The 14,783-nt window shown below is 39.4% G+C and overlaps 1 protein-coding gene and 1 pseudogene across 1 annotated transcript in view; both read left to right on the top strand.

Annotated features, from left to right (window-relative positions):
* LOC147146641 (doublesex- and mab-3-related transcription factor 1-like) overlaps window positions 1-2,978 on the top strand; it is a 48,239-nt gene extending 45,261 nt beyond the window's left edge. The window contains exon 5 of the mRNA XM_086032870.1: window positions 804-2,978. Coding sequence (XP_085888996.1) covers window positions 804-925 — 122 coding nt within the window. The 3' untranslated portion in view covers window positions 926-2,978. The remainder of the gene's footprint in view (window positions 1-803) is intronic.
* An 8,655-nt stretch (window positions 2,979-11,633) lies between these two features.
* On the top strand, window positions 11,634-12,969 carry LOC147146644 (uncharacterized; annotated as a pseudogene).
* Window positions 12,970-14,783: the final 1,814 nt, after the last annotated feature.

The following is a 14,783-nucleotide window of genomic DNA, read 5'->3' on the forward strand; positions in this document are numbered from 1 at the left end:
TTTTGCAAGGCAGATTTTTTTATGGGAGGAAGATTAACTGATCCACATGTTCATTGTTTGAGTAGCATGCGTTTGTTGGAAACAACATCTCCTGCAGTGCTGAACACCCATTCAGATGCCACACTGGTGGCTGGTATACAGAGGAACTGTTTAGTGAGAGATGACAGCAATGGCAGGTCCTGCTGCTCTTGCCACCATTTTAGTGGATTATTTTTCAGGGGCAAAGACTCACGATCTCTGTACCGCTGCACTTCATCACTGACCTTGTCAATTATCGATCCCACAGCTGTCCTCACTTCAAAATCTATCCCCTATCGTTGTCTGTGAATCAGTTGATTCAGCACTAGCGCCAATATTAACATCGATTTTTAGTGTAACCGCCGTCGTTTTCAAACACGTTGCTAACTTGCAACCATTTAGCGGAGCTGCGTTACTGAGCATGAGTAAGCGTCTTCTTTGTCAACGCTGGGACCGCCACAGACTTGGCGACTGTGCGAGGGCCCTTACGTGAGCTCTCGCGTTATTTCAAACATGAAAACAGGGTAAAACCTAAAGGCAACCGATTCATAGCCTTGCGATAGCCGGTCAACGGCTCTACAATCGATGTACCTACATGATCCTGGCGGATTTTGTATAGATACAGGAGTGTGCTACCGACACAATCGTATCGCTAGCGTTTACAAACGGATATCCGGTCGAATCGTTTTTTCGTCCCACCCCTAATGGATGAATGAATAAATTACAAAATAAATACATAAATAAATAATGCTGTGTTCATTGTAATGTGTTTTTTTTGTGCGCAGCCATGTTAGCCAGCAGCGGGGACTCCATGGCCGTCCGCTCGGCTGAGAACATCAAGCCGGAGCTGGACAATGGAAGCGGCGGCTCCGACCGCCTCATCATCGGCAAAGACGCGGGCAAATGAACACCGAGGTTCGGTTTTGCACTACAAGCGACGCTTTTAACAACAAGAACACATTTTAGTCCAGTTAGTTTGTGTTTCCATTCATCATTCAAGTTGACAAGTTTTTCAGATCGTACAGTAAAAGTTGGGCAATAATGTACTTGGAGAGACATGTGTTCATTAATTCTTTCACTAATCATGGATGACATATTGCACATTTTAACAAATTGCCAATTGCAGTGGCCTTCTATCATTCAAAAATAAGCCACTTGGGTGAGGTTGTTGACGCACTGATCAAATTGGAACAAATGGCGATCCAAAACGTTAACAAAAAGTCAAAACATTCCCCATTGTCCTCCAAACCAGACAAATCAAATCTGTCATCATGGTCAACTATGATTTGGTCAGCTTGTGATATGTGTTTGTGTGCGTGCGTGTGTGTGTGTGTGTGTGTGTGGGTGGGGGTGTGCATGGGGGTGTGTGTGTGTGTGTGTGTGTGTGGGTGTGGTCAAACACTTTTTCCGCCTGGGTTCCTGTCTCAAACACCCTCAGGTGCTGGTAATTATCTAATTTATAGATAATTACCACTAATTACCGCACTACCACTTCCGGTCTATAGAGGGAAGGATCTATACAAATATGCTGCTCAGAAAGGCGTAAGGTAACAAATGAGAATATTGGACACCACCAACCATAGTAAACCATGCAGCACAGACAATTCAAAAACAACAACAATAATAATGCAGCAAAATTGTACAACAAAAAATCATAATCAAATCAACATCGCCACATTGTGATTGGTGTTTATTTCCCCTCATATTGGTTAGGTTTTCGACACACACAAAAAAGGCTGTTGATTTTGAGCAGATTGGGCAACTTTTACCCAAGATTGGGCTAATTATTTTGAGCCAAAACATTGGATTAGGGCGGGCTGAAGAGGTGAAACTGGTCAACCAATTTGGACAGGTTTGCACTGAAGTCGCTTGTTTGATCCAAATTTTGACCCAACGTGCTGGGTCAAATCCTCAACCAAATGCGCTGGGGATAAATAACCCGGCACTGGGACCAACCCAAAGAAATAGATAACCCAGTCCTGGGTTATCTATTTCACCCAATTTGGGTTACTTTTAATCCAGCAGTTTTCCGAGTGTATGTTTTCTATTTTCATGTATTTATTTTCATGTTTGTGCTTCTTATTTCCATGTTGTGTATTCTTAAGTTGTTTTTTTTATTAATTATGTGCTTGTGTTTTCTTTTCAAGTTGTTTTATTTGGGTTTTTGTCTTTTCTTTTGCGCTTGGTGTTTTCTTCTCGTTTGTTGTTTTATTATTGTGTAGCGCTTTCGTATGTTTGTGTACGTTTTTGTCTTTTTTTTCTTCTAATTGTATTTTGGTCCCATTGTTCATTTTTAATTATTTTTGATTACAATTTTTGTCTTTTCATTTCTTTTTTTCATCTTCATGTTTTTCTGTTTTCTTTGTTTGTTTTCTTTTTATTAATTATGTGTTTGTGTTTTCTTTTCAAGTTGTTTTCTTTGGGTTTTTGTCTTTTCTTTTTTTCTATCTTCATGTTTTTCTGTTTTCTTTGTTTGTTTTTTTCACGTTGTTGTGTGTTCTTTGTTTTTCTTGTTTTCTTCTCATTTTCCCGTTTGGTGTCATTCTCGTTCTCATTTGTTATTTTCTTTTCACAAATTGTTTTTCTCAAGTTATTTTCTTCATCTTTTCGAGCTTTCATTTTGTGTTTCATTTTTCTATTGCTTTCTTGTCATTTGTTAGCTATTGTTTTTTTCATGTGTTTTCTTCTCGTTTTTCTTCAGATGTTTTCTTACATTAAGTTTCATTCTGGCTTTTCCGTATACTTTTCTCTTCTCATTTTTTTTTTGTGGTTTTTGCGCTGATTGATGTGTTTTCTTTTAAAGTTGTCTTAAATTATTGTTTTATTTTCATATTTTCTTCGAGTTTGTTGTTTTCATTATAAGTTCTTTTTCCCCCCATATTGTTTCATTACTATGTTGATTTCTTTTCTCCTCATGTTTTTCTTATGGTTCATGCCCTAATAAAGACTTATTGATCAAACTCAAGCATTTGACTACTTTTTAAAAACAACCCAAACTAATTAAAAAAAATTAATGACTTATGTCATTATCTATTTGTTTTAGGATCTTAGGTTGAAGTTGTAATATGTTTCATTGTTATACTATAGGTTACTAATTAGAGACTGTGTAATCGTGTAAAGTATACATTTATGAACACTCTTTTTTCAAGTATAATATTGGTAAATCTTAATATGAGTTATTATTTGTAATCTTTGGTTGTACTTGTAATATGTTCATCGTTATACTCTAGATTACTACTTTGTGATTGTATAACTGTGTGAATTATAAGTATACAATTAGTAACACTTTCTTTTCTTTTAAGTATAATATCGATAGATAAGATTTATCCCTACCCTAAGGTTTTACAAGAAAATGATTCTTAGAAGAGTAAAGAGTTGGAGTTCCTGATCTCCACCTCATGTATGTCTCACCAAACGAAAGGTGTGTGTGGCCCAAAGCCAGGATTACAGGAATTTTCAAAAAGTATTTATTGATAGAAATAAAAAAAACATCTAAAAAATGACAAATCAAGGCACTTTGGACGAATGCAAAACACCAGTCCACGGACCCGCCTGGAAATAAACTCAGCCTACTGGGAAACCAAACAATTGTCTGGGAAACCTGACTGAAGATGCCGTGAACACTGAAGATGCTTATGGAAAACCCAGCAACACTGTACAAGTAGACTGTCAAATGGTAGAGAAGGTGTTACTGTTTGACCTAAGGGACAGGGTTGATGAGAAAAACAAATGACAAGCGAAACAAGGTAAGCGTTTATTCCAAAAAAACATCGATTGCGACACTTTCTCTCAACAAAATCACTTTCTCTCAACAGGTTCATCAATGTTGAAGTCTATGGCTTGTCACTTCTCGTTGTAATAGTAATCCTCCAACAACTTTCTAGCCTTGTCAGAGATGTTGACGCCGGTAGGGGACCCTGTACTCCCCGGAGCTTGTCAAAAATCTTCTTTTCATGCGATAACTCTCTCAGAACTATCTGGACCGTGTCTTTAACTTGTTGGTACTCGGTGGGCACTTGATACAGGTTCAACATGTAATCAAGGCTCGGGAGAAATTTCTTGTTACAGAGTAACCTTGTCACATCATAAAAGTGTGTGTGGTAATAATACTGACTCCGACTCCTCCTTTTCTGACTCCTCATCCTTTTCTGACTCGAGCTCTTCCTCCTCCTCCTCTTCCTCTGCGTCTGTTTCATCCTCCTCTTCCTTCAATTCATCGTCATCCTTCTCCCCCCCTTTTGTTCCCCTTCCCCAGTCAACGTCTCTTTTGGTAAAGTCTTGACAGCTCCGGTCAAGGACGTTTGAGGGATGTCCATCGGGGGTATGTTCTCTTTCTCAGCCTCCTCGGACAGCGACAGCTTCTGGTGAGGGCACTCCATTGTAAAAACATGGTCAGCGGTCACTGTTGGTTCCAGGTTTACGTCAGCCACATTCACTGCCATTTCTTCACAAACGTTATTGTCTTGGTTGCCAATTATCTGTGTCAGAGGTTTGCAGGTGGTGGGCGTTTGTCTCGACCTTTTAACCGAAGGACCACTCTCCATCGGCTGACCCCTTTGGGGTCCCAATGGTGCCCATACCGTTTCTATGCATCTGGATGTCTGTCGGGTTACTGGCATTGTGGATGTTGTTTTTTTCTCGAGCCACAGGTTGTTATGGGTTGGTTTGGAGATCTGCTGTCTTATACCTACCAAAAGGGGTGGTGGATGACACGCCTCCTCGCCATAGGCAAGAGTGAGAGAGAGGGAGAAGAGAGAGAGAGAGAGAGAGAGAGAGAGAGAGAGAGAGAGAGCATGTGAGAGATGTACGGGGCGTGAGAGATGTACGGGGCGTGGTTAATTGAAGGACATTGATGTACCCCTTTAGGGTCCCAATGGTGCCCATACCGTTTCTATGCATCTGGACGTCTGTTGGGTTACTGGCATTGTGGATGTTGTTTTTTTCTCGAGCCACATGTTGTTATGGGTTGGTTTGGAGATCTGCTGTCTTATACCTACCGAAAGGGGTTGTGGAGGACACGCCTCCTCGCCATAGGCAAGAGAGAGAGAGAGAGAGAGAGAGCATATGAGAGATGGACGGGGCGTGGTTAATTGAAGGGCATTGATGTTGTACGGTTGTACGAGTGGCGATAAAGACCGTTCTTAGGCGTAAGTGTGTAAATGTGAGCATAAGATGATGCTAACCATGCTAAAGATAGTGGCCTCGGCCCGTGGAGTAATGAGAGAGAAATGAAGAAACTACGGAACTGTCTGTTGAAATTAATTCACTTATACTTCGTTAATATTTTTTTCATGCATGTTTATTTCCTGGTCCGTTTTTGTAGCATATAGAAGCATAAGGTTTAATGCCACGACTAGTAATATTTTCATGTAGTAATTTTGTACATTGAGCTATGGACGCTTTGTAGAAAGCTTCAGTGGGGGAAAGCATCGGTTAAGGAGTATTGCAGTTTATTTTTGTGAGACTGTTGTTGGAGAAAGGGTACAAATAAATGTATTTCTTTAATAAATGCAATTACTTTGTACTGATGATAGAACAACAGGATGTAAAACATAATCAGCTGTATTAAAAAAATACATTTCCTGTGGGTTGGTAACGGATTAAAAATGTAATTCATTTGTTGAACTTTCAAATGTGAAATAGCAAAAATGTTTGCTTGACGTTATTTCATGTGGAAATAGTTATGAAGAAACTTTACAGAGAGGCTTTGTTTTATTGAATTTAATTTTATTAGACTTAATATTTTTAGGACTCAGGTTACAGCAATGCTTTGTAAAACAAGACTGGAATTTTGATTTTTATTCTGTTATTGAAACCTGAAGTATGCCCTGAAGAATAACAAATGTTCCTTCTGCGATGACAACAGCAGCTCAACGTGTGTCTCTCCTATTCTTGCCACAGCATTTCACCACACGTTGAGGCGTCAAGAAATATCCAGTTGCCCCTCTAGCTACCGAAGCAGACCGGGCAACAAATACATCAATGCATGTTAAACATGTGAATCATTGAGATAAGCATGTTCGAATAACAACATTGATAATGATGTTCACTGTAAGAATAATAATGCATTTTAGTATTCATGTGTTTGATTTTTAACATTAGGCCAACTTGCTTAGTGTGCTTTGCTTTCACATATGTATATTAATTACACACACACCACACACACACACACACTCACATAGACAATACAAGTTCATAGTGTTCCAGCTGCTTTCGCTCCCCTTTCCCTTAGAGCTGGAACACCTTTGTTATCAGGGACACCGAAGAATAATAAAAAGAAAGGGGGCGCAGGAGCCGGGCAGAGCGTTTTAGGAACTGTAATCGTACACTTCCCTGCGCTCTCCTTGCGAGTAAAAAGACAATATTGTTGTAGAGTGTCTTCTCTCCTCATTGTGTGCATTGTTTATGAATGTCTCACTTGGTGTGAACCTGACATTAAATTGGTCCTTCGAGCCGGATCCCTATATGCCGGAAGGTTTCCAGCTGTCGAGTCAACCTCCAGGTAAAGTCCGTGGTCACGGCTCTAAGACCCTTTGTGGGACTGGTCTTTGGCTCCACTTCTGGGAACTGAAGGCTGACGGGAAGCCGGAGGAGTGAAGACATCTCTGGGTGAGTAGGAAACTCACGACACTCGTGGATGAGTGAATTGCGCGCTGGTAAAAAACCTTGCCCTGGTAAAGTAGTAAGACAGAGTAAGTCTATAAAACTGTAAGACAGAGTAAGTCTATAAAACTGTAAGACAGAGTAAGTCTATAAAACTGTGAGACAGAGTAAGTCTTTAAAACTGTGTAAGCCTTGAGAATACTAGTCAATGTCAAGTTAAAAGACAGAGTAAGTCTATAAAACTGTAAGGGCGACGGTGTCCTGTACGTACTTAAACTCCGTGAAAAACGCTGCTAAAAGTGTGACTGTGTAAACTGTGTGAGTGAATGTAAACAGGATTGTAAGTGACAACTTTGTGTGGACGCAATAGGCAAGAATCCTCCGCCACTTGTGGTAGAAGCTTGAGGATTGCCACACACTGGGTTGATTGTCACCCTGTTTTAAGGTAAAAGTCAGTATAGGACACCCTAGGTGTCATAAAACTGACTCTAGGAAAAAAAAATGAAAAAAAATGGGAAAAGTTAACAGTAAAATCGGTGATAAAAGTGATCCTAAACAAAACCTCGCATGCAAAGATTGGACATTTGTGGAGCGTCACTGTCCTTCCAAAATACAACACTTAAACCTTTGGATAACAAAATATGACTTTGCTGGCCAGCTTAAAAAAAAGAAAATAACAATAATAATAATAATAATAATAATAATAATAATAATAATAATAATAATAATAATAATAATAATAATAATAATAATAATAATAAAGGATGGCGAAGGCCTGTGTACACTTGAATTCTGGGTGTGGGTATGTTTGGGCAAATCGGTTGTGAAACCCTGTGAGAAGTGTGTAAGTGAACAGAGTGATTGCGAATTAAAATACCACTAGGTATTTTATTCCATATAATTAGTATAGTATAATTAGTAGTATATGTAGTAGGATAATGAACAGCAGACTGGTGTGGATGCAGAAGCAAGAATTCTCCATCTGAAAAGGTTGTAGTGAGAATGACCACAACAGGAAATTTGAATTGCTGTCCTACTGATAAAAATCCAGTTTTTAGAACACCCTAGGTGTTAGCAAGCTGGACCAAATTGTCAATACAATGGGGAAAATAGGTAGTAAATTTAAATCATAAAATGCAATGTAAGGATTGGAAGTTTGTTGAAAAACAGGATCCTGATAAGATCCAATATTTAGACGCATGGATAGCTGAACACGTTTTAATGGTTAAGTTAATTACACATAAAGTAGCCGTGTTACAGGAATCAATCATATAGCAGAAGCATTTAATGAGCAAAAAGTAAGAAACGAAGATAATGTGACTTGAGCGGCGGCGCAGACATCAGGGAGGGGCACCTGGGCCCTCTGCTCCTCTCTTGTCTGACCCTGCGACAAGGCGGAACAATTCTTGTTCATTATTATATCATTTGGCTGAAGAGGAGCACAAAGTAAGCAAAAATAAACTACGGATGTAGAAACAACAAGTCAAATATTTGGGACGCAATCTTAGTGTTGGAAGTATAATTGTAGTGGGGAATAGAAAAACAAAAACAAAGTGCAATTCTCCAGGCTCCAAAACATCAAACGAAGGGGTGGATGATGTCATTTTTTAGGTCTAACAAATTGTTGCTGAATCTGGGTTCCAAATTATGCAGGAATCATTGGTGAAAAAATGTAATAGTGAAGACCTCAAATGACATCACCATTAAGGTAGACCAATGAAGCAGGAAAGTTTTTTGTGAAATAAAGCAAATTTTAGTGTTAAGCACAGCATTATCTTAAATTATGGCGACCCCTTATTCAGTTGATAGATTGTAAAGGTCATTTTTCAACCTCAGTTTTGGTGCGGCAAGATAGAGACAAAATGAAACTAATTATTTCGAATTGGACGGTGCATTGCCGCACTCTGGAAGAGCAGTTATTGCAGCATCCATTGCTGTACAAACAAATGCAGCAATGGATGGGTGCCTCAGTTTCCAGTTGTTGTTTTTTTTAAGTGCAACCATAGTTTTTGTTCTATCCCCTGATTTTGAGAGTGCCACGTGCAGTCTCTGCATTGTTTTAACCAAGGACCATGATCTTTTTATCACTAGTGAAACATTTACCTTGTATGTATTGAGACAACGTCTAACTAAAGAGACGCACGATGTTAAACACAGCCACATTGTTACTACTTCCTGAGGATGGAGGAAGACATGATTGCCTCACTGTAAACACAAACATTCATATTACTCAGAAGTATTGTGTTGAACTAACTCACATTTTGATAATTTGTTCTAAACATTCATTTTAATTAAGTTGTTAGTAATTCCTGACGATTAAATTAATTTACTCAGTTGTTTTGAGTTTACATGTCTTAAACAAATTAAATATTTAGAACTTCTGGATTTTTTTTTAAGGTGAAATGCTTGGCACACCGGTTTTTAAATATAAAAGGGAGATGCGCGCTATACAAATGTTGGACCTTGTAACCATTTAGCGCTATAAACTCAAAATAATTAAGTTGGTGGTAATACTGTGCCCTCAGAATTGATAGCTTGTTACACGTAAAGAGTTCAACTTACGTTTACTTATCATTTCTAAGGCAACGAGTTTCCATATTTTTTATTTATTTTATTTTTTTATAAACTGAACTCCTTGATTTAAAAAAAAAAAAAGAATAAATAAATAAGCTAAAATAAAACACTGGTGCGACATTACCAGGTGACATCTGTGTATGGCCAAACAGATTACTTATTTTACCGAAATATCCATACGAATGGGCTGCTGAATTGAATGGAAAACTATTGTTTCGTCATCATAGATGCTTTTTCAAAATGGCTAGAAATATTCCCTATACCAAACATTCAGACGCGTTGACGGTGGCAAAAGCACTTTGCAGGGATATCATCCCCAGATATGGCATTTCTAAAAAACGTACAATGATGGTGGTACCCGTTTTGTTGACCAAATTGTGGAGAAAATAGGAGTGATGGTTCATATTGATCTGAGAATCTTGGTGCTTACCACCCTCAAAGTGCTGGATTGGTGGGAATAATTAATGGGACAGCAGAAAATAAACACAGATAATGCATTAATATAACGGGAAGTACTTTTCATAATAAGATAACGCTTAGACAATGTGTACACGTGAAAGACATGGCAAGTACTTTTCATGATGGAATAACGCTTAGACAACATGTACACAAACGGGGTAGCAAGAGAAGGTTACATTTTTCTCAAACAGTAATGAGACAAAACACACACACACGGAAGAACATCTGTTGGCATTTATGGCGTACTTTCAGTAGACCAAATACCAGATGATAACACGCCGAGCATGTGACTTGTATTAACCGTAATTCAGTCAGTCAGTTTCCATCTTAACACACAAAAATTAGTGAACCTGCAGTATGAAATACGGACTAAACGTAAAAACAATGAAGCGAAAATGAGAAAGGATGGGTATGAGGACGTAGACTTTTGGAGAGTGTTGGCGCAGAAGCGTGAGAAAGGGCCAAGTAAGTTGGACAAGGTGTTGTTTCATAGAAAAGAGGACGATGAGACGGGGGCCGGTGGCAGTGAGGAGGCTGGTTGGGGGTGTGATGGAACTGGCTGAAAAAAAAAAAAATCACCGAAATGTAGAATTAACTAAAAATTTTTGCCATTAGGGACAGGATTCACGCTATTTGTCGATGGGTCATATAAAAAGGATGTTTTTGGGAAAACACGACTGGCTACTCTGTTGTTACGAAAGATGAAATTCTAAAAGCAGAATCACTGCCGTCGCATTATTCTGCTCAAGATGCTGAATTAGTTGCACTAACAGAGGCATGTAAATTATGCCAGAATAAAGATGTTACAATTTACACTGATAGCCAATACGCATTTGCAACAGTACACATCTTTGCACAATACTGGCGCAATAGAGGCATGATTACATCGACGGGAAGAGCAGTGACACATGCTCAATTACTCCGACATTTGTTAGATGCCGTACAGTTACCACGCAACATTACAATATGTAAGTGTGCCGCACATAAATCGGGGACAGACAGTGTGTCATTGGGCAATGCTTTCGCAGACAAAACAGCTAGAGAAGCGGCTGTAAAGCCCTTCGCGGGATTATCAGACCATATAGGACGTCAGGTCTGCAGAGACTGTTGATATTTTGAAGAGGAAGCTCAAGACAGACCTTTTTAGTTTGGCTTTCAACAACTTTTAAATAATTTATCTTTTCTTTTGATTGAAGATAATTCTATGTTTTGCTTTGAATGTTTTAAAGCACTTTGAGTTGCATTTTTATGTATGAAAAGTGCTATATAAATAAAATGTGATTGATTGATTGATATTCCTGACACACAAATATTGAATACCCAAACCTTGATAGATATGCAACAGCAGAGTCCACAGACAGAACAAAAACTCTGGACTGATAAGGGGGCAACTTTGCGGGAAAATATTTATGTCAGCACAGAGGGAAAACCCATACTACCAAAAAATTGTTCAGGTGGGCAGCAATATTAAGCCATGGGGTGTCTCATGTTTCGACTGGGGGAACGGTGGCTCTTGTAAACAGACATTACACGACTTATGGGTTTAACCTCTTCTAAAAAAAACAATTTGTGTAGGGCTTGTTTGACCTGAGCCAGGCACAATTCACAAGGTAACTTGCGTCCAATGCGGGGTCAGTTTCCTCCGGCAACCTATCCTTTTCAGAGAATTCATATGGACTTTATTGAATTTATTGAAAGACATTATACCGCGATATGGTATTCTGCAGAGAATTTATAGTGACAATCTCAGGGTCACTGTGGGGCTTGGGCTTTACAGGCCTCCAACTGTAGCTATTTTCAATTCATCTTGTTGGGGGTTTCTTTTGTGGGCTTATTCATCAGGTTTTGATCCTTATTTTCCTATTGTAATTTGTGAAGACAGTACTATGTCTCCTTCTGAAATTCCTAGAGTAAGTTCATATGTTAAACAAACTAAGATAGTAATGAAACATGTTCCTCATACTGATTTTGGCTGGGAAATGCAACAAATTACAGGTGTGATAGTTCAACATAACAATTGGATGTTGTTAGTAGAAAATGCTGCAGGTCGAGTCAATTTTAGTTGCATTACGTGTCTAGGACCAAGATCGTTATTACGTATCATACCTGCGAAAATTGATCACAATTGTCTTATGGAAGTTATGACCAAAACAAATCTGAATTCCACCTGCATTTCCTGGGATTCAATTTATTCGCTGGCAAGGCTGTGCGGAATAAACCTATATTTTCTGCAATAGTCGCTAAAAACAACTTTTCTTGTATAAAACTCACCGGTACAGGCCCAAATTTGGGGTCGATCAACGCCGCCTGGTGTGACACCTGGTGCGCCCACCCGCGCTTGGATGCTACACCTCTCATTCCGCGCAGTGACGTGTGGTGGTGGTGTGGTGGTAAACAATTGTATGACACATTGAGAAATGCTTCAGGAGTTTGTGCACTTGTGTCATTGCTCTTAACTGTTACTACTTTTCCATCTACAGTAGAGGATATCCAGAGGGCAGCTCTGACGCACATTCCGCGAGACAAGTTCTTTAGGAATGGGCGTAGTGCTTCCTGGAGGGATGGAGATCCGACCTATATTGATGCTATTGGCGTACCTCGAGGTGTTCCAGATGAGTATAAACTGGTTGATCAGATTGCAGCTGGTTGGGAGTCCATTTTTATTTGGATCACGCCGAATAAAAATGTTGACAGGATCAACTGCCTCCACTACAATGTGCAGAAACTGGGTAACTGTACTGAAGCAGGATTTCTTGCTATCAAAGAACAATTGGCAGCCACCTCTCTCATGGCGTTCCAGAGCCGCATAGCGGTTGACATGCTCCTGGCGGAAAAGGGTGGGGTGTGCGCCATGTTTGGCGACCAGTGTTGTACATTCATACCTAACAACACGGCCCCGGAGGGGTCCCTCACCAGGGCCATCGATGGCCTCCGCGTTCTCAACCACAAGATGAAGGAGCACTCTGGAGTGGACACGTCTCTTTGGACGGAGTGGTGGGAAAAAACATTTGGTAGATACAAGGACTTGGTTTCCTCTGTCCTGGTTTCTGTTGCTGTGTTTGCAGCTATCCTCACGTTGTGTGGGTGTTGTTGTATTCCTTGTCTTAGAGCACTGCTCAACCGGTTGATCACTATGGCTATTGCACCTACGACGTCCAAATTAAACGATGTTTATCCGTTATTGCTTTATCGTACAGTTGAGAGTAATGATGACAATGATGACACTTGTTTTGATTCTCCTGTTGACATTTCGCTTTCTTTTCCAGATCTCTTTCCGGGTCTTGGAGATTATGAGTAAAATTACATTAACAACCTCGGGTGTAATTACATTTGTTTTCATGAGAGTGATTCGGTAGATTAAAGCCTTTGTGGAGGGTCTATTCGATGATATGAGGATTGTGCAAATGTAAGAGGAACAGGGGGGAATGTGATTAATCAGATATATAATGATTCGGGTGTTGGATTTTTCAATCAGATTTTGCTTTATATTATTCATGTTGATGTTCATGATTAAGCCTGTTAATTTTGTAGATTTAGCTTTATACTGTACACGAATAATGATGTATTTATTGTTCATGTGTTTAGCTTTATATTATATAAAAACAGGGGGGAATGTAAGAATAATAATGCATTTTAGCATTCATGTGTTTGATTTTTAACATTAGGCCAACTTGCTTAGTGTGCTTTGCTTTCACATATGTATATTAATTACACACACACACACACACACACCACACACACACACACACTCACATAGACAATACAAGTTCATAGTGTTCCAGCTGCTTTCGCTCCAGAGGACCTCAGGATCCGCAAGGGTTGGTATGATAAAAGCAAATCAGATAAATAAGATGGCCCAAGACCATTAACACATTTATAAACTAATAAAAGTACCTTAAAATCAATCCTGAAACACACAGGGAGCCAATGCAGCAATTTCAAATGTGCTTCCACCCTCTGGTTCTCGTCAGCACCCGAGCGGCTGAATTCTGCAGTAGTTGCAGTGGTGAAATGGTCTTTTTCGGCAGGCCAGAGAGCAGGGCATTACAGTAATCTAAACGACAGGAAATAAAAGCATGCATCAGCACTTCCGTGTTAGGCTGAGAGAGAAACGGGCGGATTCTGGCTATATTCTTAAGATGATAAAAAACAATCTTGGTTACATTTTTAATATGAGGAATAAAACTGAGCTCAGAGTCAAAAATGACGCCAAGGTTCTTCACACAATGTGAGGGATTAAAAATGTGTAGTTTTGGTAAAAACTTCTCTATCTGACCTTCGGGACCGATAACTAAAACCTCAGTTTTGTCCTGATTGAGCTGTAGGAAATTATCTGCCATTCACGACTTGATATCTAAAATGCAATTTAAAAGGGTATCAATGGGTCCTGTGTCATCAGGAGACACGGCAATATACAGCTGCGTGTCATCAGCATAGCTGTGAAAGCTGATGCCTTGTCCCCTGATGACATCCCCGAGGGGAAGCATATAAAGATGAAAAAGTAGGGGGCCTAAAATCGAACCTTGGGGAACCCCACATTTAATTTCATGGGTTTTGGAGGAACAAGTATCCATACTTACAAAGAAATATCGGTCTGTGAGATAGGAATAAAACCAGTTAAAAACAGTACCGGAGATTCCCACTAGATTTCTAAGTCTATTTAATCAAATTTGGTGATCTACTGTATCAAAAGCAGCGCTTAGATCCAGTAGCACCAAGACTGTGAGTTTTCTCACGTCTGCAGTGCACCTAATATCATTTAAAATCCTTAAAAGAGCAGTCTCCGTACTGTGGTTCATCCTAAAACCAGATTGATATTTCTCCAAAATATTATTTGTATTTAAAAAATGATTCAACTGGATGAAAACCAGTTTTTCTAAAATCTTACTTAAAAACGGTAAGTTGGATACAGGTCTGTAATTATTAAAAACACTCAGAATTCAGAATTGCTCTTCTTCAGAAGGGGCTTCACCACCGCCGTTTTAAAGGCAGCGGGGAAGACGCCCGTCTGAAGAGCGCAATTGACTATATTTAAAATTTGTTCCTCAAAAAATCCATAAAATGTCTTAAAAAGAAATGTGGGAATTGGATCCAAAAGGCAGGTTGTTGGGTTTAGCCGGGAGAAAACT

This window comes from Filicampus tigris, chromosome 6 (genome assembly GCF_054856515.1).
Source record: "Filicampus tigris isolate MCC_2025a chromosome 6, RoL_Ftig_1.0, whole genome shotgun sequence".
In the NCBI taxonomy this organism is placed as follows: domain Eukaryota; kingdom Metazoa; phylum Chordata; class Actinopteri; order Syngnathiformes; family Syngnathidae; genus Filicampus; species Filicampus tigris.